Source organism: Dichotomopilus funicola (genome assembly GCF_033296635.1).
Source record: "Dichotomopilus funicola strain CBS 141.50 unplaced genomic scaffold C8A04scaffold_24, whole genome shotgun sequence".
In the NCBI taxonomy this organism is placed as follows: domain Eukaryota; kingdom Fungi; phylum Ascomycota; class Sordariomycetes; order Sordariales; family Chaetomiaceae; genus Dichotomopilus; species Dichotomopilus funicola.
The window spans coordinates 106,968-131,597 of record NW_026944045.1 but is presented as its reverse complement, the minus strand read 5'-3'; the positions used below and the strand labels follow the sequence as shown (position 1 = coordinate 131,597).

General features: G+C 55.8%; 7 protein-coding genes across 7 annotated transcripts; 5 read left to right on the top strand and 2 right to left on the bottom strand.

The window, feature by feature from the left end:
- Positions 1-835: 835 nt before the first annotated feature.
- C8A04DRAFT_36634 (putative galactinol--sucrose galactosyltransferase 6) lies at positions 836-3,710 on the bottom strand (the record flags this gene model as incomplete). The annotated part of the gene is made up of 5 exons (XM_062783589.1): positions 836-1,053; positions 1,105-2,562; positions 2,618-2,828; positions 2,886-3,090; positions 3,142-3,710. 5 exons carry the CDS (start codon positions 3,708-3,710, stop codon positions 836-838), a joined length of 2,661 nt encoding a protein of 886 aa, XP_062637756.1.
- A 742-nt stretch (positions 3,711-4,452) lies between these two features.
- On the top strand, positions 4,453-6,168 carry C8A04DRAFT_27838 (Metalloenzyme, LuxS/M16 peptidase-like protein; the record flags this gene model as incomplete). The annotated part of the gene is made up of 5 exons (XM_062780429.1): positions 4,453-4,602; positions 4,669-4,794; positions 4,867-4,944; positions 5,009-5,694; positions 5,781-6,168. The coding sequence occupies 5 exons, from the start codon at positions 4,453-4,455 to the stop codon at positions 6,166-6,168; spliced, it is 1,428 nt and encodes a 475-aa protein (XP_062637755.1).
- A 5,063-nt stretch (positions 6,169-11,231) lies between these two features.
- On the top strand, positions 11,232-12,815 carry C8A04DRAFT_11514 (uncharacterized protein; the record flags this gene model as incomplete). Its single annotated transcript, XM_062776997.1, has 2 exons — positions 11,232-11,548; positions 11,612-12,815. 2 exons carry the CDS (start codon positions 11,232-11,234, stop codon positions 12,813-12,815), a joined length of 1,521 nt encoding a protein of 506 aa, XP_062637754.1.
- A 1,009-nt stretch (positions 12,816-13,824) lies between these two features.
- On the bottom strand, positions 13,825-15,081 carry C8A04DRAFT_11546 (uncharacterized protein; the record flags this gene model as incomplete). Its single annotated transcript, XM_062777013.1, has 1 exon — positions 13,825-15,081. The coding sequence occupies one exon, from the start codon at positions 15,079-15,081 to the stop codon at positions 13,825-13,827; it is 1,257 nt and encodes a 418-aa protein (XP_062637753.1).
- A 663-nt stretch (positions 15,082-15,744) lies between these two features.
- On the top strand, positions 15,745-20,885 carry C8A04DRAFT_27835 (Golgi CORVET complex core vacuolar protein 8-domain-containing protein; the record flags this gene model as incomplete). The annotated part of the gene is made up of 4 exons (XM_062780428.1): positions 15,745-16,104; positions 16,191-16,626; positions 16,684-17,457; positions 17,509-20,885. 4 exons carry the CDS (start codon positions 15,745-15,747, stop codon positions 20,883-20,885), a joined length of 4,947 nt encoding a protein of 1,648 aa, XP_062637752.1.
- Positions 20,886-21,296: 411 nt separating this feature from the next.
- On the top strand, positions 21,297-22,499 carry C8A04DRAFT_27834 (PIG-P-domain-containing protein; the record flags this gene model as incomplete). Its single annotated transcript, XM_062780427.1, has 1 exon — positions 21,297-22,499. The coding sequence occupies one exon, from the start codon at positions 21,297-21,299 to the stop codon at positions 22,497-22,499; it is 1,203 nt and encodes a 400-aa protein (XP_062637751.1).
- Positions 22,500-23,035: 536 nt separating this feature from the next.
- C8A04DRAFT_11536 (actin-related protein 4) lies at positions 23,036-24,521 on the top strand (the record flags this gene model as incomplete). Its single annotated transcript, XM_062777008.1, has 2 exons — positions 23,036-23,090; positions 23,170-24,521. The coding sequence occupies 2 exons, from the start codon at positions 23,036-23,038 to the stop codon at positions 24,519-24,521; spliced, it is 1,407 nt and encodes a 468-aa protein (XP_062637750.1).
- Between the last annotated feature and the right edge of the window lie 109 nt (positions 24,522-24,630).

Sequence of the window (24,630 nt, the reverse complement as noted above, 5' to 3'; positions counted from 1 at the left end):
TTGCCGGCCACCAGGGGGGAGACACGTCGAAAAGGCAACAGGGGAAGAAAGGATCTCAGGGCGATGGGGTGAGGTTGGTTAAAATCGGGCATGATTTGGGATAGATTCAGCGTGATTTTTTGAGATTCATTATCAACTAACGCATTGATCCTAGGGTATCTTCTTCCCCCCCTGATATCATCAAAGAGTTTATGGACGTCAGGTCATCAGAGGCATCCCGTGATCTCACAGCCCAGATCCTCTCGGTTAGTTATGCCCCTTGCAAGCTCTCCCCCCGCGCCGCCATCGGCAGAATTGCCAGGGAATATCAACCCCGAAGGCGGGCATATCGGCGAATAACACGCCACCGGGCTCCCCAACCACATGCTCGCTTCTGCACAAGCCCGACACTACACTCGAGCACCCTTGTAAACCCTCTGCATCGCTGAAGGCCCCTGGGAGATTCCGTTGATGGCCTCGCAAGCGAACGATGGAAATTCTCGGGTTTGTATGTCGAGAATGGCAAGCATTATTGTTTTTTTCTTGACCCAAGACCACAAATCATAGCGTATGATACAAAAGGCTTGTCAGTGGTGCTTTGGAGCCGCCAGCGTCTGCTCACAATGACTACCTTACAGTAACATGTGTTCAGCTACGAATTAGGGATCCTATCCCGTAGAATGGCCCTTCTTGAAGCTTATGTCGTGCCTGGCCTTTCGGGATTTAACTTGGGGCCATATAAAACAAGCGTGGCTCTTCTCTCAAAGGAAGATGGGGGTAAATACACTAGTCGGTTGTTTGAAGCCACGCCCATAGCTCATCCAACTATCCAGCCCTCCTCTAGCCTTCGCCTCCACTATTTCTTGTCCAAAGCAAAGTTCACTTTCACCTGTGGCTCATTTGACCACCCGGCTTCAAGGCCCATCTCGTCCCAAGCCGTCTCAACATCGACCTCGAGTACATGCCCGTCCTGCTTGCTCACGGAAACCGTGTGTGGGGGCACTGGTTGGCCAAGAATTGTCACCATGAAATCGTCCTCCACGGTGAGGTCTGGGAGTATCGAGATGTAGATGCCTGTGGCGTGTTAGCCGCTATAACATAGTGGGTTAGGTGCCAGATACTTACCAACAATTCCGAGAGCCTTGGACCCGGCCTCCACCATCATCCTCCCGTTCTCTCGCACCTCAAATACCGTCCCCGTTACCGCCGCACCTCCGGTCATCTTGCCTACCAGGCCCAGGTTTGCAAGGAGCACTTGTCCCCTCGATTTCGACTCCACTTCATGCAATGGGTAAGCGGAGAGTATATCACACTCCATGGAGCCCAGTGAAACCTCTAGTAGCGAGCCTCCGGTCGACGAAGTGCTCACCTCCAGCGGCGCCGTCACTGCGCCGGAGGAATGAGATCTCACCACATATTTCTGCCCTTCAACCACGCCAGGAAACTTCTTGAGCGGCAAGATCTCCGTTAGCTTCGTCTCCTCCAAATTGAAAACACCCACGATACCCGTTCCCGTTCCGGATCTCCCATGATATGCCCCAATCTTGAGCAACGCAAGATCGCTGATGCCAAGCCGATACACATTGTACACATCCAACGCCCGCCCCACAACACTCGGTCGGAACACCACCGTCTTCCCCCGCGTGGTGCGCCCACTGATCTGCCGGATCAATCCCAGATCATGTCGGCCGGGGGCGTCCGTGATACACACCGGCCCACCGCTGAGGCAGCGCGCAGCGGCGTGGAGGGTAGGGAAGACATCAGCATATCCATCCTCGCCTTCATCGGCTGACGGCGCGGTCTGGAACATGTCCCAATCCGGAATAACGTTCAAATGCTGCGCAAGCACTGCATTATGCGCGTTCGTCCAGATATGCCAGGGGTGCGAATAACTGTCGTTAGGGAAGAAGTCGTTTGAGTTGCGCCAGACCTGCGCCGGACGGGTATTCGGCAGGTAGCTGTGGAATGACAGTGGGGGAGTCTGCGACATGCAAGCGACGACGTTACCGGAGAAGTGGCGGAGCGAGGCGGACATCCAGGCATCAAGGTAAGGGTTAATAAGGGCGCGACGATCTGATGGGCGGGAGAGGGTGTCGACCCTGTATTGGGCGTCGGTCTTGACGCCGGTAATGGAGCAAGAGGTAAGGAAGGCGTAGAAATCGTTGTAGAATCCTTGGACGTCCGATGGAGCGATCAGAGTCAGGTTGATCTTGTCCGGGACTCGGGGCTGGCTCGTGCTGTCGCAGATAGCTTGTATGGTCTTGTACCGCCTCGCGAGGGGCCCGTCCGGAGCAATGCCGCCCCAATAGCCGAGAAGGGCGTGCCAGACAGCAATGTGTTGGATATGCTTATGCTTGGAACGAATATCCGAGACGAGTGCTTTGAGACCCCTGGGGAAATTCTTGGGCTCGGCTTCAAAATCATTCCACCCGTACTGCCACTGACCATCACCGTGGTAGTCTATGTCCTGCCAGTTGTCGTCTATGATCAGGCTCGCAACGTTTATCTTGTTTTTCGTCAGCGTATCCAAGGCATCAAGCACCTTGTTCTCGGTAAGTCTTTGGCCGAGAGAGTTCCATGTGCCTTGTGAGATGGTTAACGGGCGAAGAGCGATACAAGATGGGGTACGTTGACTCACAGTATCCAAGTCCATCGTACCATTTCTCGTACCATTGTGCTTGGACGTCACCATCCAATACATCCCCGGACACCTCCGTCGAAACAGGCGTACCCGTAACAGCGACAAGCGTACGGGCATGATACATAACGGCAGCGATGGTGTTCTCGATGTTGTCGCCGACGGCTACTAAGACGGTGGCTGTGGTTTCATGCACATTGTCGCTCCGAATCTAGGAGCTGTGTAAGTTTGACATCGTATACGTAGAGAGATACATCCCTGGGCATACATTAAGTAACAGACAGGGCTCTCCGATGTCTCCGCTTTGAAACAATGTAGCAACATCGTTTATACCATTGATCCCAAGGAAGACCATGTGTTTGCCCCGAGGAGAGAGGAACGAGCAAAGCAACGCTCCTGTGTCAAGTCTGAGCTCCGACCTGCCCTTCCTCGGGGCGAGCCAAGGCTCTGATGTTCGAACTAAAGCAAACCATCTGCAGCTGGTGAGCATTAAGTGATAAACGGAGCTGCAGGGTGTCTTTTACCTGACAAACTGTCCCCATGGGTCACCAATTTCGGTTTCAACGTATGCCGAGTCGCCGTCCCCGGCTTTGGGTACCGCAACTTCAATAGACCATAGTCGTGTTCCCGGGGACTGGCTCAACTGACTTTCCCACTTAAGATCCGGGTTGAAGCGATGGATCAAGTCTGGCAAATCCTCGGGGTCGCTCTCGTCTGTAGGTTTCTGATCAATAATAACGACACCGTCGTCAACCCCCTGCTCATTGCGGACCCATCGCCACTTCTCCCCCTTGGTTTGTTGCCGAAACTTGACTGTAAAAGCGGCTGAGACTGGGATGCTCAGTTGCGCCGAGAAGACCTGCCTTGTTGTCTTGTCCACAGGGTCGTGTAGCTTAATAGGGTGGGTGTCAGAGTTCACTGGGACGAGTTCAACCTCCATCCACTCCGAGTTATTCCCAGGAGAGTACCAAAGAGCAAGCTGCCATTCCTGAGGGTCTTCTGTCGGAACCTCGAGAACAGCCTGGAATGTCACATCTCGACAGGAGAGCTGCGTGACTTGCCCGAGCGGTGGGTAGGTCGCGATAAAGACCATCGCATCCCGAGCCCTGCCGTTTCAGCAAGCCCCCGTGCAATTGGCAAACAAAAGAGGGCAAAGGTGGACGATAATAATGGTAAGCCTAATCTTTACACATTGAACGGCGAGGAACAACGGAAGCTGATTAATTAGCGTGATAATATTGGGCCAAAGTATCGTTAGCAGTGATTAGGTCCCGATCGAAGTTCTGGACGAAGTTAGGAAATGTTCAGAGTTGTACTTTTGATGTTGTCAAGAACTCCAAGTAACTCTACATAGTAACGTTATGAGATGCGGGGTTGAGTTCGCCCCGCTGAGGCACAGCAATAAAAGGCTGGATTAGGATACTCAGCCCCGCCGGCGTCATACAAAGCCAGATGATTACTGTGTGAAAATTGAACCTCTGTGCCTCTTGGTTTACAAACCAGTCTTCTTTTGCCGCGTTGTCCTGCTCGGAACTCTGGATGGAAGCTCCGGTGAAGCTTTGGGTTGGCAACAGCTCCGAGTCAACAGGTCTGCGGGAGCCAATGGTGGCCTGCGAATTTCCAAATGCCAAGAAAGGTTTCCCGCAAAATCGGCGGCGAAACCACGTGACTCGAACTTCCATGCCAGGTTTGGCCCGGGCGTTCCCGAGCTCGCCTTGGATGTGAGGCAAAATTACCCTGCGTGCCGTAGTTTTTTGACCAAGTGAGGAGGAGCCAGGACTTTCCTTCAAACCACTCAATTTCCACATACACCCCCCCGCCTCACATCCGCGTCCATGGCGTCCCGGAGACTCGCTCTGAACCTTGCGCAGGGCCTTCGCGGCCGCGCCGGCGGGCTTTCTGTGCCATTCAGGCGGGGTCTAGCAACACCGCATTCATCGCCCGCGATCAAGACCGAGACCACGACCCTCAAGAATGGCTTGACCGTGAGCTCCGCCAGCACCAATTGCGCCTCTCCCGACGGCCGCCGCTGACCACCATTGCTTTCATAGGTCGCGACCCAGTACTCTCCTTATGCCCAGACATCGACCGTCGGCATGTGGATCGACGCCGGTTCCCGCGCCGAGACCGACGAGACCAACGGCACTGCCCATTTCCTCGAGCATCTCGCCTTCAAGGTACGATCGAGCTCCGCATGGCGGGGGGCCAGCTTGAACAATAACCGAGGGGAATTGCTGACGTTTTTACAGGGCACTTCCAAGAGGACACAACACCAATTGGAGCTCGAGATCGAGAACATGGGCGCGCACCTTAATGCCTACACCTCGGTTCGTGGAAGCGTCATGTAAAACATATCACAGGACCGTCGGTCACTAACCCGCCGGACGATAGCGCGAGAACACCGTCTACTTTGCCAAGGCCCTGAACGAGGACGTCCCCCAGTGTGTCGACATTCTGCAAGATATTCTCCAGAACTCGAAGCTCGAGGAGTCCGCCATTGAGCGGGAGCGCGATGTGATCCTGCGCGAGTCCGAGGAGGTTGAGAAGCAGCTTGAGGAGGTCGTCTTCGACCACCTGCACGCGACCGCCTTCCAGAACCAGTCGTTGGGCCGCACCATCCTCGGCCCCCGCGAGAACATTCGCGACATCACCCGGACCGAGCTCGTCAACTATATCAAGAACAACTACACAGCTGACCGCATGGTGCTCGTTGGCGCTGGCGGTGTCCCCCATCAGCAGCTCGTCGAGATGGCCGACAAGTACTTCGCTAAGCTCCCGTCCACGGCCCCTGACAGCGGCGCTTCCCTCTTGTCCAAGAAGAAGCCCGACTTCATTGGCTCCGACGTCCGGATCCGCGACGACACCCTCCCTACCGCCCACATCGCCATCGCCGTGGAAGGTGTTAGCTGGGACGACCCCGACTACTTCACCGCGCTGGTCGCCCAGGCCATTGTTGGCAATTATGACAAGGCCCTCGGCAATGCTTCCCACCAGGCGAGCAAGCTTAGCGGCATCGTCCACAAGAACGACCTCGCGAACAGCTACATGAGCTTCTCCACCAGCTACAGCGACACTGGGTACGTTTTACCACTATTCCTGTCTCCGTCATGCGCGTTGTGTTTGGTTTTAAAAATGTGTCGCTAACAAGGCAAACGTAATGCAGTCTCTGGGGTATCTACCTGGTCACCGATAAGCTCACCAGCATCGACGACCTAGTCCACTTCTCCCTTCGCGAGTGGTCGCGCCTGTCGGGCCACGTCACCGAGGCCGAGACGGAGCGTGCCAAGGCCCAGCTCAAGGCATCGATCCTCCTGTCCCTAGACGGCACCACCGCTGTTGCAGAGGACGTTGGCCGGCAGATTGTGAACACGGGCCGCCGCATGAGCCCTGGCGAGATCGAGCGTATCATCGACGGGATCACCGAGAAGGACGTTATGGAGTTTGCCAACAAGAAGCTCTGGGACCAGGATATCGCCATCAGCGCTGTTGGCAGCATCGAGGGTCTTTTCGACTACGCACGGGTGCGGGCCGACATGAGCAGGAACTATTAAACGACAAAACCGTTGGACAAACAGACATGCGGGGATTGGGAAAAGGCAGGGTGATGGGCGGGTCGGAGTTTTATTTGGCTTGCTGGAGCGGCAAGACACTGAAAGAAAGAGAGGGGCGCCCGGGTTCAGTGTATTATAATCGGTATTGCATCCGAGCCCGACACATGACTGTACTGTAGGGGGCGGGCGGGTAGACATAGATCAATCGATCCTGCTTCTTTTGTTATGTTGCATAAAGGGAGCATCAAAAAGGTTTATCGAAGGTTCGGTTTTAGAGGACTCTTCAATAAGTCTGAGAGAAAGATCTTTCGTGCGAGCCCCCCGGTATGGGGGACTTCCACGAGACTAAATGAATGCTGATACTCTTTATCAATGAAATCGTTGTCGAAAACTACCCACAGCGTCTTTCCAGCTTCTCACATCAGATATAGGTTGGTTTAACAGCGGCCCGGCTCGGTCCATTCTGGCCCGTCCATCATGGAAGCGTGACCTGGTGCGTCCAAAAAAGACCGGGGGAAAATGTCTCACGATAAGTCCGGGAACCGGAAGTTTACATTATGGGTGGTTTCGTGGGGTGGGGAGCGGGGAGAGGGATATGTCTGAGACATGTTGGGTCCGGTTAAGAGTCACGACCCTACTAGGGTTTTGTTGTGCATATCAAGAGGTGGGGTGGTACTTTGTGTCTCCCGGGGAAAGGAGATAAAGAGACCGGGTGCTTTGAGATCACACGGGACATACCCGGATAATATCATGATTCTTATCTCTTAGGTGTCTTATGCTCTGCATGTGTTCCAGACATTGGCCGGCCCGACCACCTGGGAGGAGGTTTAAGACAGGTTTTTCGGTGGTGTGATGCCGGAGCTGTGTCACGACTCACAGGCACGCGAGCAATGTGTAGAAGAGTAGGGACTGAGGGGTTGTGGATTTGAAGGTTTTGCAGATACCATCTTGTGCCGTGATCAGGGCAAAGATAGAGAGCAAGGAGCAAGCACCCGGGATGTCCATAGCGATATCATGAATATCGCGGGGATTACACATGTCAAGTCTACAAATATCCAATCCCTTCCTGAGGTCTCTAGTATAAACAAGACTCAAAGAAGACTGCCTCGAGATTGTCGAGGCGGTCCAGATTGTCGAGACAGGGTTAACAGAGACCGGGATGTCGCATTGGGCAGGACTGACGCCATTTGACAGTCCGTTGATGACCTCATCCGCAAATCAAACGCCGAGGCTGGCAGTTTTGGTGTGTAAGTGCAGGTTGTGTTTGGTGAAGTATGGCCTGGTAGGTCGAGGTCATGAGCGGGGGCGGATCCCATCGAGATGGCGGCACTTGACTGAGGGTGTAACCCCGAGCTACAAGACGGGAGGAGGGGAAGTTGTGGTGTGACGATCACTGCTTTCCATCGTCCTGCCTTGGAGGTGTGCTTGCAACTCCTCGGCGTGCTGGATTGGGGATCTACATGGAGCGTACACGACACTAACTGTGGCCGAGTATGGAAGATAGGTACTGATGGAGGAAAGCACCTTCACCTGAAAACCCCCGACATCTCCGAGATGATCCCCGTGTGTTCCGATCTGTTTGGCAGTTTTCTCCGCCGACTTGCATGGGGTCTGAAGGGCTGTTGTCCGGAACACGCCGAAGATTACTGCCTGAAGTTTGGCTGACGGGGTCTTCGTAGTATGTTGCCTTGTACGATATGAAACAAGGAAAAAGAAGTTAACTCAAATGCCTTGACAGTTGAACCTTAGACGAGGCTCTGGATGTCGCTGATACCTGTCAGCTGGTGTGAGCCCAATTTTGGCGTATTCCCGTGTGGTAAGCCACACTTGGGTCGAAGGTGGCATTGCCTCGATTTTCTTATCCTTGGTTTCTATGGCGGCCTCGGCATGCTCGGCATTTGGCTGGGCGAAGCCGGGAATCATCGAGATGACCCCGTTTGGGACCGGCGGAGGGGATATCGGGATTGTCGGGCGAGGGGCAGCAAGGAATGCCCCACCCCCGCTTCCCGTAATCTTGGCTCTCTTGGCCCTCGTCAACTGCAGTGCTTGCTCTCCGGAGATGCTGAATGGCTCGAAGTTGATGCGCCGCCATGCGTGCCACGATAGCTGCTCCAATCATCAGGATGGGCCGCTGCTCACACTTCTGATCTTTTTGTCATGCTGAATCCCTGGACCATGGCTTAGACACAATACGCAATAAAGATGTTGACAATTCCTACGCGCCACAATTCTCGCCAGTAACTAGCGCCTGGGATCTATTCGTATTGTGTGGGCCATCATGCATGGTATGTTTGTGAAAAGACCGTGGCTGTTCCCAATCAGCAGTGCGCAAACTGCTCAAATCCAGGCTTTGGAATCTGTGGAACTCTTTTCGATACGCTTGGGGCAGTGCTTGCCTGGTTACTGAGGTGGCCGACGACTAGTCGACCTCCATGAGGCCCGTTAGGGAGACTGGGGCTGAGAGACTTTGAGAGAGAGGGGCCATGCGGTCGAAGATTTTTTGTTTGTCATGAGACAAGTACCGATAAGACTAGGATCACAAGCCATCACCAACCTGCAAATGCAAGGGTGATGAGGTGGTTCTGGCGATCTGAGGAAGCCGATGCTTTTCTGGAGAACGACATCCCGCAGCTCTTGGCTGCAGGTGTGGCTCCCCTGTGGTTCCCGCATCCACAGCGGGGGATCCTGGAAGGGAAACAGGGGAGAGCTCAGCAGCGATTGTCTGAATACCGCCCGAGCGCCCCTTCTTAAATGAAAGGGACAACAATCATTTCGATGTCGTCCGGGCCATATTCGGTCAGCCCGCGCCCGTCTCGAGGAGATGAGAAATGACAGCGAAGAAAGGGTACACTAGTGTAGGTTAAATGAAGCACCTCTCAACCGCTTTTCACCGAGACAGCATCACACCCTGCATTTCAGAATCCAAGCTAGGAGGCTAGGCCGGGTTGTTGCCGAAGTCGAGCTGGGTGTCACCAAACCTACCATGGGGTCTGCAAGCGCTGCAGCGTCGATCGCGAGCCTGTCATACGTCCATTCCGTCGTCAGTCATCATCAGGCCTTCTGCCTCTGCAGGGTGCCGCTGCTGAGATCGAGAACCACATCTCACGACTGGCGGCAACGAACCGAACCACCCACATCGCGTCGCTCCATTTTTTTTTTACAACACTAGGCTGGAAAATTCAAGGTGATGCTTTTGTTTAACGAGGTACCTACAAAGAGGACATGCAGCCGTGATAGGATAATACCACGCTACTGTTGTGGTTTGTTTTGTTTGAGAGTGAAGGGGCCGGGGGTCTCATTCTGAGGGGAAAGGTACCTATTCGTTACGAATAATACCTACAGTATCAACACTGCATAGTAATGTCCCAGTAAACTAAAAGTTCGGACATGCATCTCAGTTCATCTTGTTCCATCTGGGTTCTCTTTGATCTAGTTATGGGAGGAGAAATTTCCGGTTCCTATTTTAGCACCATGAAGCATAGATTCAGGCACAGCAAACGAAGTTAATTTGGGAGCTGATGCAGGTGGAAGGCCCGGTTATTTCACCCCCGTTGCCGAGATCGTGGTGTGGTTGCTGAGAAGAAAACAGCCCCTGAAGAAGGAAGGGAGAGTTACAGTTGCTGCCTCGATATAAGCGAGGGGATAACTTCATCATTCGGATCCGACGGTCTATTCTTTGGCTTTGTTGTGTGTGAATTGCATCGGGGGGTTCTTCCTTTTTATTCTCGTCTCTTCGATGGCTGCTGGCTTTGGCCTTATTCGGTAGTGGTCCCAAATTAGGCCGGACAAAGGTATCCCGCACTCGTTTCATGGGCTGGGCATCTCGCATGACAGCATTGAAGGAGAGTTTACCATACACATAGCAATCCCGCCGATGAGTTGCAGATGATGGGTGGTGTAAAATGTAGAGCTTCAGGCTCGTGTTTGGCCTTACCGAAATATGTTAGGGTACTGTATTAGTTAACGTTTGCGTACAAGGGCGTCCTTGGGTGCGTTCTGCGGGAGGCGCTTCAGACTGACGAAGAGCGCGTCATTCTGGTGGGAACCATTGGACAAGCCGAACCCGCCCGCCCGGTTTCATCTGGCTCCGCTCGAGGCACGGAGTCATGGAAGATGTGGCCTTGCGGGTTAGCGGTCCTGGGCAGTTCGTCAAGGGTGGATCGATGAGTGAGGGAGGCTCAGAGGGAAGAAAGAGATGGCCTGGTTGAAAATGGGTTGGAATGGAATCAGGTTTGCCATCCCAAAGATCCAATACTCGGAGTCGACGCAATACGCAGTACGAGGACATTACAGAATAATTACGCAGGGCAAGTACGGAGCACCCATGTCCCAAACTCGAACGTGCTTTCCAAGTCCCGTGAAGTCGTCGCATCAATCGCGTTTTCCTGGATTACGCACTTCTCACTTTGGATTTGCTGGTCGGGTCGCCCGACAGGTTGCCAGTGGGTTGCTTTTGTGGTTCCATGCCAGCAGTGGCCCTTCCCCAGCTTGGCAATGCCCTTGCTCATCCCGCCTGTTCCGGACCCCTCCACGATCCAGCCCCCCTGCACACACCCAGTCTGTGCTTTTGGAAGGACCTGCCCCACTGAGCCTCCCGCTCTCACTCCGACTCGACACAGCCCGTGTCCCCCACCCATGCCTCCCGGTCTCAGCGAGCGAGACAAGCGTCGCCCCTAACATTTTTGCCCACCTACCACCCATTTCAAGATCCTCTGTCCCCCCATCATTTTCTCCACTCTGAACTCACTGTCTGCTGGCGCTCTCTCTCGACCCAACTCTTCTCTCGGCTCCTCGCCTTCCCGAGAGGTTAATCCATTTCCAACTCATTCGCCATCACCAAGTAGTCAACTGCCACAGGAGCAGTGATTTTCTTCACATCTCTTTTGCAGTTCTTTTTCGAACCTGCATTTGCGAAGAAAAGGAGGCTCTTGTGATTCCTCAAACCGATCCAAGTCGCATTCACTCCCGCGCTTGCGATCACAGCGAATACTGATGGATGCACTGCACCCTTAAAATCGGTTTAATTCGCCACCGAGTCATTGATCACTTTGTCTCCGGCAATCATGGCATTTCTCAGCCCGGCCGTGGTGGACGCGGCGCGCATGGTCGTCAGACAGGCGACCACATCGGCCACAACGACCCTTCTCAGCAGCCACGGTATTTCGCCTACCGGATCACCAACCACTCCAGCTAGCGTCACATCGACAATTGCATCGCCAACAGGAAGCAGCACGCTCGCTAATGGCGCTACCGATACTGCAGGAGGTACAGGAGGAGGGGGCGGCGGAGGCGATGGAGGGGGTGGTGGAGGTGGAGGCAATTCGTCCTCCCTCCTTTTCTTTGTCGCTCTCGGATTTGGTGTTGTGTTCACCAATCTCTGGTGAGTTACCTGATTGTTGGTTGAAAGGTGAACCATCCGGCATCATCGTCTAACCGTTTCTAGGATCATTGTTGGTGTGAAGTATTGTTTCCGGTACAATGCGCGGGCCCGTCAAATGCGAAACGAGGAAGGCGAACCGATCAACATGGAAAACATGCCCCGCCCCCACCGCCGTCGGAGGGAGAAGAAATTGATGCCGATCGACGAAGTCAACGAGAAGTTTCCGATGCTTAAATACAAGACATGGGTCGCGAGCCGCGCGCAGGAAGGATTGCCAACCAGAGGTGGTGTGTCGGTCCCACAGAGCCGGCCGAATAGCGTTCGGGATACTGAGGGTGTGGTCGCCGAAATACCGCCAGAGGAGCGGGCGTCAACCGATGAACGACCGACGACAAGCGCCACAGCAGCGAGAGCGACCGAAGAGCCGCCATCCGAGGATGCGCCAGAAATTACGGAGAAACCGCCTGCCCCGACTCCCCATCATGCGCCAAAGGAAAGCACTTCGAGTACAGTCGCAGGTCTCCGCCGAGCGTCGACAGAATCCCACCGCGATCCCGATCCCGATCCCGATTCGGCCGTCGCGCAGAAGCACATGAGCCAGATTTCCCATGATGAAGAGGAGGAGGACGACCATATCGACGCAGCCCTCCCCCCGGAATGTGTTGGGACAACGGGCGACACCTGCGCCATCTGCATCGACGCTCTTGAGGACGACGACGACGTGCGAGGCCTTACATGCGGCCATGCCTTCCATGCCGTCTGCATTGACCCGTGGCTGACGACCAGGAGAGCATGCTGCCCCTTGTGCAAGGCTGACTACTACACCCCCAAGCCGCGGCCTCAGCCGGCCGAGGGCAACGATGGGACCACGGGTGTTGTCCACGTAACTTTGCCCACCAGCTCCCGTAGCAACCGAATGAACCTCCCGAGCAGGCCACGGCCAATATTTTTTGGGTTTGGTAGGACCGAACAGACCGAGGATAGCCGACGCGCTACAGCAAGCCGGTCCCGGCCCCGAGACACTGGTGGCTCCTCTATTCCGGGTCGCCGGGGGGCCCGGTCAAGCCCCAACCGTCCGTCGTCCGATGGCGTCGATCAGGCCGAGAACGGCGGCTTTCTTTCGGGCCTGAGGAACGCGATACCCACTTTCCGATTCGGCCGCCGGGGGCAAGATGCCGAGACCCAGCCGGAACCCTCCGCGTCGGGTGCGAATCCAACCGTGACTCCGTCACAATTAGAGGCTGGAGTTCGGAACCCACCAAATTAGCTAAAGGCGATACGACATTCGCTGTCTATTCTGCCTCGTACGCGCAGGATACGCCCACGTCAACCCTTTTTTCTCGAGATTTATGCGCACCCTCGGCTTATTTTAGTGTGTGGGCGGAGCTTCTGAGGCATGGAGAAACCCGAGCTCTTTTGATTATATTACTCCGACTACTATCCGCCACATCGTTCTATAGCAACCGCCGACTATTTACCCGATGCCCGAGCCCTCTCTACCTACAATTGAGGACATGGATGTCCCTTGCCACCCAAACTTGGTGGTCGCGGAATCATCGTCACACCACTATGAAGGGTCCCTTGACGCTCAGAGGCTCCCATACATCATTGCAGCCCTTTTTGACTGAGCTGGTCAATGGTGTCAGGCCAAAATTTGTGCTCTCCCCGGATTCTGCACTGTTATCTCTAGCCATATTCCTCCACCCGGCTTTTCCTCGCATCTCTGTATCGAATTTTTGCATAGCACATTGGGTTTACGTTGTCTTTTCTCTCTCTCCCCTTTCCTTAGGTCATTGGTTCAGGGGACGGTACATTTGTCCCTTTTGAGCATGGAGTTAAATGGTTTCGGGCGGACAGGGTGGCAGGCTGGCATGGGTAGGTGAATACGGCTTGCGGGGAACGAACGGGATGGGAGGGCACGATTGCTTTTTCTTATTTTCAATTTTCTTTTTCTTTTTTTTTGGACGGATAAGTTGGGGCTCGATGGGAAGGGCCTAACGGGAGGGCGGTACCAGGGAACCAGAGTATGGGATAGATAGCGACGCAGTATGATGCAAAGAAATTTTGGCCGGGGGACAGGGGAATATACGAACGTAACTTCTCAGCACTCGATGCCATACCGTATTGTGCCTGTCCTTGGGGAATCCGTTTCATGTGTGGACTTGAGATCGAGAGGAGGAAGAGACAAGATGATAATCGATTCCACTTGAGCTCCCGCTTTGCAACACCTACCTATGGAGGTCCCTTCAAGATAACATTGCGCTGTCCTCTCCGGCTCACAAGAACTTCCCACTTTGAAACCGTCCCCCAAAGTTCGCCGCCCGATTCAGCAGTTCCCTCCGCTGCGCGCCGCTGATCTGTCCGCCCACCTTCATATCCTTCTCCCAGTTGAATGCTCGCTTACTCGGGTCATCGTCCTCTTCTTCTGCCTTGTCGTTTTTGCTGCCGACCCCCTTCTTCCCATCATCGAGGGTACTGCTTTTCACACCCCACTTGGCTGTATCGCTGCTTTTGACCAACTTCGATCCCGAAGAAGAAGAGCCCGTCTTGCCGGCCGCGCGCCGGGCCTGGTGTTCCTCGACGAGACTGCGGCCGCGGGTTTGTTCGGTGTAGGCGCGCACGCGAGCCGCGTCTTCGTCGTTCTCTGCTCCTCGTTGCGAGCGGCTGGGGTGTTGTTGCTGTTGTTGTTGTGAAGGTGGTGTGTTGTGGGCATCTTCGCGACCGAGAACCGCGTTGGCTAGTCGGCGGGCCTTCTCATCCGGTGTCTCGGTCCAGATCGAGCTGATGCCGGCTGGCTTGCCGTCGGTCGCGGCACGTGGGCCGCTTGCGAATTTGCGCGCTTTGATCTTGGTCGGGTCCGGCGCGCGCGCGCCGCTGCTTGTGGGAGGTGCTATCATCCAGTCGTCACGTTTGGTGGCCGTCGTGGTAGCGGGTTCGTTGTAGGATGATGGGTATGATGGGCCGGCCCCAGGCGCGTGTGTGGTATGTGGGTTGGCGGAGGCGCCTGGGAGCGCCGGGCCCCAGTCATCGTCTGAGTCGTCATCTGAGTCGGGGCCATTGGGCGGGCGTTCGGAGAGGGGTGCTGGAGGAGGTGCTGGACCAAGGACGCGCTTCGAAGGGGGAGCGGGCCCTGCGTTGGTTGGTGCTGGTGCGCGTACTGGGCCGGTGTCGTCGTCGTCAGAATCGAGAGGGATCTCGTCGTTGTTGGCCGACGGTGCTGTCGGCGGAAATGAAGGACCAATTGGCCGTTTGTTGTCTGCTGGCGTGGGCGGCTTGGTGTTTGGGGCTGGATGAGGAAGGGTAGGGCCAACGGCTGGCTTAGGTCTTGTTGATGACTTCTTCACATCATTCCTTGGTGCAGATCCCGGCACGGTTGGCCCAAAATCGCCATCCGAATCGTCGTCAAGTGAGATCTCATCATCGTTGTCTCGGCGCGAAGCTTTTGGGGGCGGCGAGCCCAACTCTTCATCGTCCTCGGGCGTGCGCTTCCGCTTTTGCAGATGCGGCGGAAGTTGTGGACCGATGGACGCCATGTTGGTTACGTGGTTTTTGTATCTCGGGCTGCGAGTACAGTGGCCAGCTTGGGTGGGAAGGCGTTGGAATGGCGGAAGTGCGGGTTGGTGGTGTCGGACACAGGATGCGAGCTTGGATTCCATTCAATGTTGCAAAGTGACCGCAGTGACGTGCAACCACCCGGAACAAGATGTCTTGGGCTTCGTGTCTTATCGATAGGGATTCCCAGGAACCCGGCCATCGCTGCATGTCCAGTAGTCCACTGTGATACCCCCGCTGCAAGGCGGCTTCAGTGGGTCGTTGATTTGAGGCGGACAGGGGCAAGCTACGCAATTGGGGACCTTGCAGCATCCCAAGAGCATTCTTGTCCATGCAGGTTCAGAGCATCCATCCGTCATGGCCAGCCTGGATGCGCCAACACCAAACCGCTAACGATCACAACGAAGCTTGACGTCCCCTGCTCTAACACGGCCCTTAATTGTGACAAATTACTCAAGATAATGTGCCCTTTTAAAATCACACTATAAACGCGATCCGTAACCCCGACCATTCCTTTATCCCACGTCCCACATTGAAGCACGAGCTCGATTGTTTAACTATCCCTCGCTCCGGTCCCTCGGGGTCATACGATAAACGCACCCGATTCGTGTTTTGGAAGCAATGCATTGTCGTTGCGAAGCTCCATGAGTGCGAGTCAAGCCCGGGAGGAGGAGGGGCACGCGGATGCCATGGCCGACGAACCCGAGCTGCCTCCAAGCCACGCCTCCGCCCACGCCCGAAGCTCGAGCTCGAGCGATGAAGAGACTGTCAAGGGCGACCGGGATGAAGATCAGATTGCCAACATTCTAGAAGAGGAGGATAGCGAACATGGCTCTGGCGCACCCTCTGCCGGCCCAAGCTCTGCTGCGCATCGTTATCGGGAACTACTCGAACCTGAGCCCGAGGCGCCCTCCGAAGATGGATCGACCGACGCTATCCCGCGGCTTGCTGTAAGCCCGATGGGCTCCATGCTCTCGGTGCCGGATGATACACCCTCAGTCCAAGTATGTGAGAAACATGGGGCTAAGGACCGTGGCGCTGGGGCCGCCATTGATGCTGTGGTTAGTACTCAAGCTAACAAACTACCTAGGGCTCCGTGATATCCTCCCCTAGCAGTAGTTTGCTGCCTTCCCACGCCTCAAGGACCGGCCTGGCGAGTCCCACGCCATCCTTCCGACCGTTTGACCAAAGATTCCAATCGCGAATTGCTTCGCCGCACCTGTCGTCGCCCAGACCATCGTCACCTGCGTTTTTGCCAACCCATAGCCGGAATGTCTCACTGAGCAGCCAGATACTGCTCGACCCTGGGGATACTGAGTCCCAGTCCCCGCCGTGGGAGGTCGTGCGGTGGACAAAGTTGAAGAAACTAAACGGGCAGGTCTTTTCCGAAGCGGGGAGGCGGAATTTTGGTTCTCCCACCTGCCTCGCTGTGTCCGCTGCTATCGTGCTGGGCACTTCCAAGGGCATCATCCTGGTCTTTGACTACAACCAAAATATCAAGATGATTATCGGCCCCGGAACCAAAGGTAGGTTTGCTCAGACATATCTTATATTCTTGTTTTATTCACTAATCACATGGGTAGCTGTCGAATCTGGCCCCATCACTGCCATCGCCATATCAGCGGATCATACGACCATTGCCGGCGGACACGCGAGTGGAAATATCTTTACCTGGGACACTTCCAGAGCCGCTCGGCCGTTTCTCTCCATCCCTAGTCTTGATCCTGCTCAGATACATAGTCGTGGAGATGGCCACCTTCACAATGTCAAGGTCACTCACCTTGGCTTCCTTGGAACCCGACACACTGCCTTAGTTTCGGCCGATGACCGAGGCATGGCTTTCTCGCATTTGGCAACAAGAGGAACGGGCTCCCTTGGCCGGACTGTCAAGACCACGAGGATATTAGGCCGATATCCAGACTCCAAGCCACCACCGGGCAAGACCCTAAAGCCAAGTACCGTCCTCGCGTTTTCATCCCTACCGCTTGGGAACGTCGACATGGCGACTGATGGCTTGGGCCTGACCGCGATGTTGACCCCTTATTTGCTCGTCATCGTCTCCACCACCCCGATTGCTCAAACCCAACACAAGTCCGCTCGGCCAAAGGAAATTGCCGCTCATAGTGCTATGACGGGTTGCCTAGCTTGGTTTCCTGGGGTCAAGCTAAAAGTAGCAGACCCGGACACTGGCAGCCCAATTTCCAAGGTCAAGTTAGTGTACGGTTGGTCCAATGTTCTTACCGTCCTCGACGTCGACGAAATACAGTCAGATGACAAAGACAAACCACCAAGCCTCCGATTCAGGGCACGGAGTCGGTGGAGGTGTGAGGAAGCCATAGTCGCGGTGCAGTGGCTAAGTAGGTCGGTACTAACTGTGTTGACAATTTCTCAACGCCTCATTGTCCTAGAGGACCGAAGCATGCGTATGACCGAGGCCTTTGATCTCATCCACAAGCACATCTACCACATTGATTTGTTCTCGAGGCAGCTCAATGCTTTGGTGGAACAATTAGACGAGGAGGATCCCTCGATGCACGGCGTCGTTGCTGATGCCTTTTACATGAGCCTCAAAACCTACAAGGGACGGCTGTTTTTGCTCGGTGTTCACGACATATCCATTGGCGCCCTTTCCAACTGGGCTGACCGCCTCATCGCGTTGATGGAGAATGGCGACTATGTCGGGGCCATCAGACTCGCGACATCCTACTACACAGGAGACGCCAATAAGCTCACGGTTGGGCTCCCAGAGGATACAACTTCGCGCCACGCCATGGTGCAAGACAAGCTCATGGAAATCATGACTGCATCGCTCAAGTATGTCTTTGGTCAAAGGCAAAAAGACCGGCATTCCATAAATGATAGCCACCTTCGGGAGCTCTCCGAAACCTGTTTTCTCGCCTGCACTAGTATTGGCGACATCGACTTTCTCTTTGACGAAGTGTACGGATGGTACGAAGAAGCCGGCATTCCAGGAGATTTCCTCGAGACGCTAGAACCTTACATCCTCGAAGGATCTATCACGATCATCCCGCCAATTGTCGTGAAAGCCATGGTTGCCCATTTCGTCGCCAAGGGGTGGGAGAGCCGGCTTGAGGAGATGATCTGCCATATGAATACGGCAACTCTCGACCTAGACCAGATCACGGGGCTTTGCAAGCAACACAGCCTATACGACGCCTTACTTTATGTTTGGAACCAGGCGCTCCACGACTTTGTCACGCCCATGTTTGACTTGCTCTCCCTTCTGGTCCCATTGATGCAGGTCCAGAGTGGGCAGTATCCAGATAACCAACTGGATGCCGAAGCATACGCGGTGAACGCTCTCAAGATCTTCCCATATCTTTCTTACATCCTCACGGGCCGGATTTATCCCACGGGCGAACTTCTTCCCGAGGAAGTTGCGCAGAATGCAAAAGCCGAGCTCTACTGGCTGCTCTTCTCGGGCAAGAGCATCACATGGCCGAAGGGTAGCAACAAGCGCCTGCTTACACGGCCAGGTCAATCTCAAGAACCCTCGTTTCCCTATCTTCGGCTCATCCTTAATTTTGATGCTGCAAGCTTCCTGAGCGCGCTTAATGAGGCATTTGAGGATTCGTTTCTCAACGACTCCCCGGAAAAGGCGAGCGGTACCGCGGGCCGTGACCTACCAGAAGAACAAATATTTGGCTTGACTGTGAATCGGCAGTACATCGTCTCTATTTTGATGGAGATCATGGGCTCTGCGGGCTTCACCTCTCATGAAACCATCTACCTGGACATGTTCATCGCCAGGAACCTGCCCAAGTACCCACAATACCTCCTATTCCCTGGCTCAACGCTGAATAAGGTCCTGATCGGGCTTTGCAAGTACCCCGGGGAAGACCTAGCGGAGGATGCCCAGCTCAGTGCCGAATACCTCTTGTCGGTGTACCAACCCCCAGACGTCACGGAGCTGATTCCAAGCTTCAAAGACGCGGGCTTTTACCGTATCCTCAAGAGGATCTACAGGAGCGAGAAGCAATACGGCAAGCTGATCCATACTTACTTTGAGGACCCTGAAGACCGAGAAGACGTCTTCAACTGCATCGACATCTACCTGCGGCCACAGGCTGGCCTCGCACAACGCCAGATTCAAGACATCCACCAAGTGATCAAGCAGCATGCAGGGGACCTCGTCGAGCTTGAGCCTAGCATGGCAGCCACTACCATTGCCAAGCACGCCCCTGAATTACACCAACATCTCCTCGACTCGACCACCGCGCAGCCTGGTTTGCAATACGCTTATCTCAAGACGATCTTGGAGCCGGAGAAGGACACGACGCTTATCCGGTCGACTGACAGGGACTTGGTCGAGCATTACGTGCGTCTGATGTGCCAGTTTGACCCGCAACATGTATCCGACTACGTCGGCTTAGTTCAGTCCTCCAACCTGAGGCTAGAACAGCTGCTTCCAACGATGGAGCAGACCGGCGTCATTGACGCGGCGGTCATCCTTATGGCGAAAGAGGGCCAGGTCCAGGAGGCTATGGGCCGGCTGGTCAAGCACCTCCGGACGCTCGAGTCGGCGCTGCAGGGTCTACTCTCTGGGCCTCAGGACAACGCGTACGACTTGCAGACGTCTGCGGAGGATTTGCTGCAGGGCCTGCGCAAGTTTGTCCTAGTGGGCATCTGGCTGTGCCAGGGCCAGACGAAGACCGCACGAGCTGCGGCTTCGGGACGGCGAGGGCAGAAGGCCTCATCCGACAGTATGCTGTCGGCGGATGAGAATCTTTGGCTTGACCTGATCGATGCCGCGGTCCAGATTACAAGACGTTTGTCCTCCGCGTTCCAAACTCTATCTAACGATGCCGACGTCGCCCATTCCTCGTCGAACAGCAACGGGGACCATTGCGCATCTCAGCTTGATACCGATCGGCTCCTGTCCCTTCTGCGCTCTCTCGTACAAACAACATTCACCGCTCTGCTCTCCTCCACCTCAACCCCCGCTGCGCTTCCCTCATCCACCACAACGCCACCCACGACGAAAACGACGACCGCAACAACAACAGCCCGCATCGGTGCGAACCTCTCCTTCCTACGCATCTTGCGCGCCTTCCTCACTCGTGCAGCGGCCGCCTCACCCAATCTTGCCGACCTGCGCGCCGTGCTCGCTTCCGTCTTCTCCGCCTATGCGTACGAGGAGTCAATCCTGCGACTGTCAAACCGGCTGCTAGACAAGTCGCTCTTCGTCAGCGTGGCGCAGGCGGTCGAACTACGGCAGCGTGGGTGGCGGCCTCGGGGGTCGACCTGTGAAGCGTGCGGGCGCCGGGTCTGGGGGCCGGGATTGCAGCAGGCCGGGGGGAGGGTATGGGAAGCTTGGGAGGTTGCTGAGGAGGAAAGGAGGAGGAAGAAGAGGAACAAGGCGGCGGGGCATGGGGGTGGTGAGGAAGGACCAGAGCAAGGAAGGCTTGGGCACCCGGTTGACCCGGAAGAGGAGGCATATGCTGGGAAGGGAAAAGGGAAAGGGAAAGGAAGGGACTTGAGCCCCCGAGTGGGCGGGGAATCTGGGGCAGAAGGGAGTAGTAGCACAGCAGACGCAGAGGCTGCGAAACAAGATCCTCGTGAAGGGGCCACACTACAAGAAGGTAGAGCGAGTGTCGGGAAGATGGGCAAGCAGCCAGCGCTAGGCCCGTTGGTCCTCCTGGCCTGCAGGCATATTTACCACCAGAGTTGTTTGGACACGTTACTGGCGAATGAACGGGAGAGGGACACGGGCAGTGAGGGGGGGCGGAAAGAGGGCAAGTATAGATGTCCTATCGACGGGTAGTCAAAGGGGGGCGGTGCCGTTGTTGTTTATAAATGAGTGGTATGATAAAGATGACATTTCGGCGCTTTGGGTTTTGAGTTGAAGTGGCCATTCTGAGGCCATCCTTTTTTTCCCCCTTCCCCCTATTTCACACATGTATGAAGAAAAGGGGCTACTTCCGGTGTCGGCTCCATGTTTTGTTTCTCAATGGCTGCTCCAGCGACACAAACCGGCAGCGCCGCTGGCTTTAGCGTGGATTAGTGGAGCGTGGAAATAACCTTCAGGGCTTCAGGGGCACGAATCCCCCTGTAACTCAAGCTCCTCGGTCTGTGCATCCATGAACCCGGTTCCGTCCATTCGCCAAATTCCAACTTTCCACAAGTTCACACAAACTAAACCAGACCAACCAGCCCCAATGCGACCACCACCACTATGTCCATGACCTCGGAAGAAGAAGTCGACGAAGACGGCGTCCGCCCAGCCGACATTGATGCGAACCGCCCCATCTCGCGCCACGACTCGTCCGACTCGGGGAACCTACCAACCCACTCGGGCAGTGACCGCTCCAACAACAACAACCACAACGACCACCCCAACCACGACGGCGGGCCACAAAACCCATTCTCCCCCGTTTCCATATCCGACTCAGGTGGTGATGACGCCCGCCATGGCGACGACGAACAGGATGAAGACGCAGACGAAGACTTTGACGACTACGACGACGACGACAGTGAAGATGAAGACGACGAAGACGACGACGATGACGACGACGATGACCCTCCACAACCACCCATAAACCAACACACCTTCGCACCACCCTTCTACGGCCGCCCACCTACACCATTACCCCCTTCACCCTCGTTAACATCCCTCCTCCGCCCATCACGGCCCACCACCCCCGACGCGTCGGACGACGACGGCCACGGCCACGGCCACCGCAACGGATACCGACACAGCATAGGGGGCCACGACGGTGGCGGCGACGGCGGACACGGGAGTACCACCGCAGGCGGCGGGTCACATCAACACCAGCCGGGGGAACCCGTGCCGCGTGCCCGGCCACGCGTGCCGACGTACGAGTACTACGGGTTTGTGCTCTACCTGCTCAGTTCGTTGGTGTTTTTGGTGTATCTCCTGTGGAGTTACCTGCCTTCGCCGTTCCTGCATGCGCTGGGGATCTATTACTATCCGAACCGGTGGTGGTCGTTGGCGATTCCGAGCTTTTTGGTCATGCTGCTGGTGTATATCTATGTTGCGCTGGCGTTGTATAATGTGGAGATTTTGACGCTGCCGTTGGAGAGTGTTGAGACGGTGGTGGATGAGGCGGCGATGGTGGCCGTGGTGGATTCGAAGGGGCGGATTGTGAGGGGTGGTGGGGGGGAGAAGGGGAAGAGGGGGAAGGGAGAGGGAGGTGGTGCTGGAGGAGGGAGGAGGAGAAGGGGGACGGTGACGAAGGAGAATAGTGGTGGGAATGCGGGAGAAGGGGTGGTGTTGAATTGGAGGGAGGTTTGGAATGAAGGGACGGATGCCGTGATGGATGTGCCGCTTGCGGGGGTGTGCGAAGTGTTGTATGGCGAGGGGAGGGACTGGGATAGTGACTTGGAGGATGAAGATGTGGTCATTACTAGGATTTAAGGGACAAGGTCTCGAGATGGGACTCGAGATGGTAAGGCGTTGATTTGGCCTCTCTAGAAGAACGACACGGTCGGCAGTGATATGATACCCCTTAGATATTTCAAACTGCTGTTTAACGCTACTTACCAACGGGCTGCTAGCCGTGCTTAAACTGTTGATTACCAACGGACCAAAATCTTGAAAATTTACAGGTTGTTGCTAACTATGTCCCGTGGCCCATCACAACAGCTCCGAAATTCTTCGCGACCTCCCAAGCGAAGAAGGCCTGGTTTCATGCCAAGCCACGAGTTCGATGCAGTGGTTCAATGGAGGGTGGTAAATGCCCCACTTTGTGCCTGAGCTTCAGCGCCTCTGGGATTTGGAGAACCTGGAAGCGATTTGCTCCATACAACCACAAATTCCCACCATCCAACGCGCCAGGTCGCGATCGCAGAACACGCCATTGCATCCCGAAAACCGCCCGGTTCGCCGCCAGATTTGAGACAAGCAATTATACCAACGTCGCGCGCGATAATCTGACTTGAGAAGGGCCCGCCATGTCACAACAACCCCTCTCATCGTCGGTGCAGCCGACCGAGGTCTATGGCGGAGGTGAGTTTCTGCTTTACCTTCATGTTCTTTTACTCAATCAGCCCCCGGTGAGGTCTCTCGTTTCTGACCGCCGTCTTAGATGAGGTCTCGGCGCTCGTGCTCGATCCGGGTTACTGCAGCACGCGCGCGGGTTACGCCGGCGAGGAGATGCCCAAGCAGTTGATTCCGTCCCCTTACGTGCACGTCGACGGCCGCGACCTGTTCGGCGACGAGATCATCACCCCGCGCGCCGGCTTCGAGGTGCGCAACTACATGAACCGCGACAGCGTCGTCGAGGATTGGGACGCCGCCACCCGCGTCTGGGAACACTTGCTCGTTAAGCGCCTGCAGCCCCCGCGCCCAACCCCGCCGAGCAAGAACAACCTCAACGTGGGCGACGATGGCGACGTAGAGATGGGTGAGGACGGTGCCGCTGAGGAGGCTGTGGATGGATTTGAGAAGCCCCTAGCCGAGAACCCCCTGCTCCTGACCGAGGCGCCCTGGAACACGGCCAAGGCCCGCGAAAAGTCGATCGAGGTGTGCATGGAGACCTGGGGCAGCCCCGCCTTCTGGCTCAGCCGGACGCCCGTGCTGGCTGCGTTTGCCGCTGGCAAGGCTACCGCGCTCGTGCTCGACGTGGGCGGAGCCAACACGAGTGTCACCGCGATTCACGACGGCATGGTGCTCAAGCGGTCGATTCAGCGGTCTCCCGCGGCGGGCGTCTGGCTGAGCGGGCAGATCCGCACGATGCTCAAGACGGGCGATTCCAAGATCGACATTGTGCCGACGTTTCTGGTGGAGAACAAGAAGCCCGTCGAAGCCGGCTCGCCAGCCGATGCAAGGCTGAAGACGTTCGACTTCCCGATCAGCGACTCATTCCGCGCCTACGAAGACGAGCGTGTGCTCACCGAGTTCAAGGAGTCGGTCGTTGAAGTATGGCGCGGGCCGGGGCGCTACACGGCGCCTGGCAACGAGGACTACGCGCGCAGCCAACCAGGGCGCGTGTTCGAGATGCCGGATGGGTACAACCAAATGTACCGCGAAACGCGGTATCGCGTCGCTGAGGGCATGTGGGACGAGACAGCGGCGTACCCGGCCGCTAGCCCCGACGATCCGACTTTGACTAAAGCTCAAACGATCCCTGCGCTGATCAAGGCTGCCCTAGATGGTGTCGACGTCGACCTCCGGCCTAACCTGCTGGGCAACGTGATCGTCACTGGCAGCACCAGCCTGCTCAACGGCTTCAACGACCGCCTCAACCACGAACTCACCACCATGTACCCGGGTCTTAAGATCAAGATCCACGCGGCCGGCCTGACGAGTGAAAGGAGATTTGGCGCCTGGATTGGCGGGAGTATTCTGGCTAGCCTAGGCACTTTCCACCAGATGTGGATTTCGAGGAAAGAGTATGATGAGAATGGACCGGGCATTGTCGAGAAGCGGTGTAAATAAAGGGGGCGGGCGGTCAGTCACTGGCGTAATACAACACAGGGTTAACGTTGGGTCTCTTGTTCTTAGGGGAATATCCCTCCCGGGCTGTGGAGTGTAGTGCTGGAGGTTG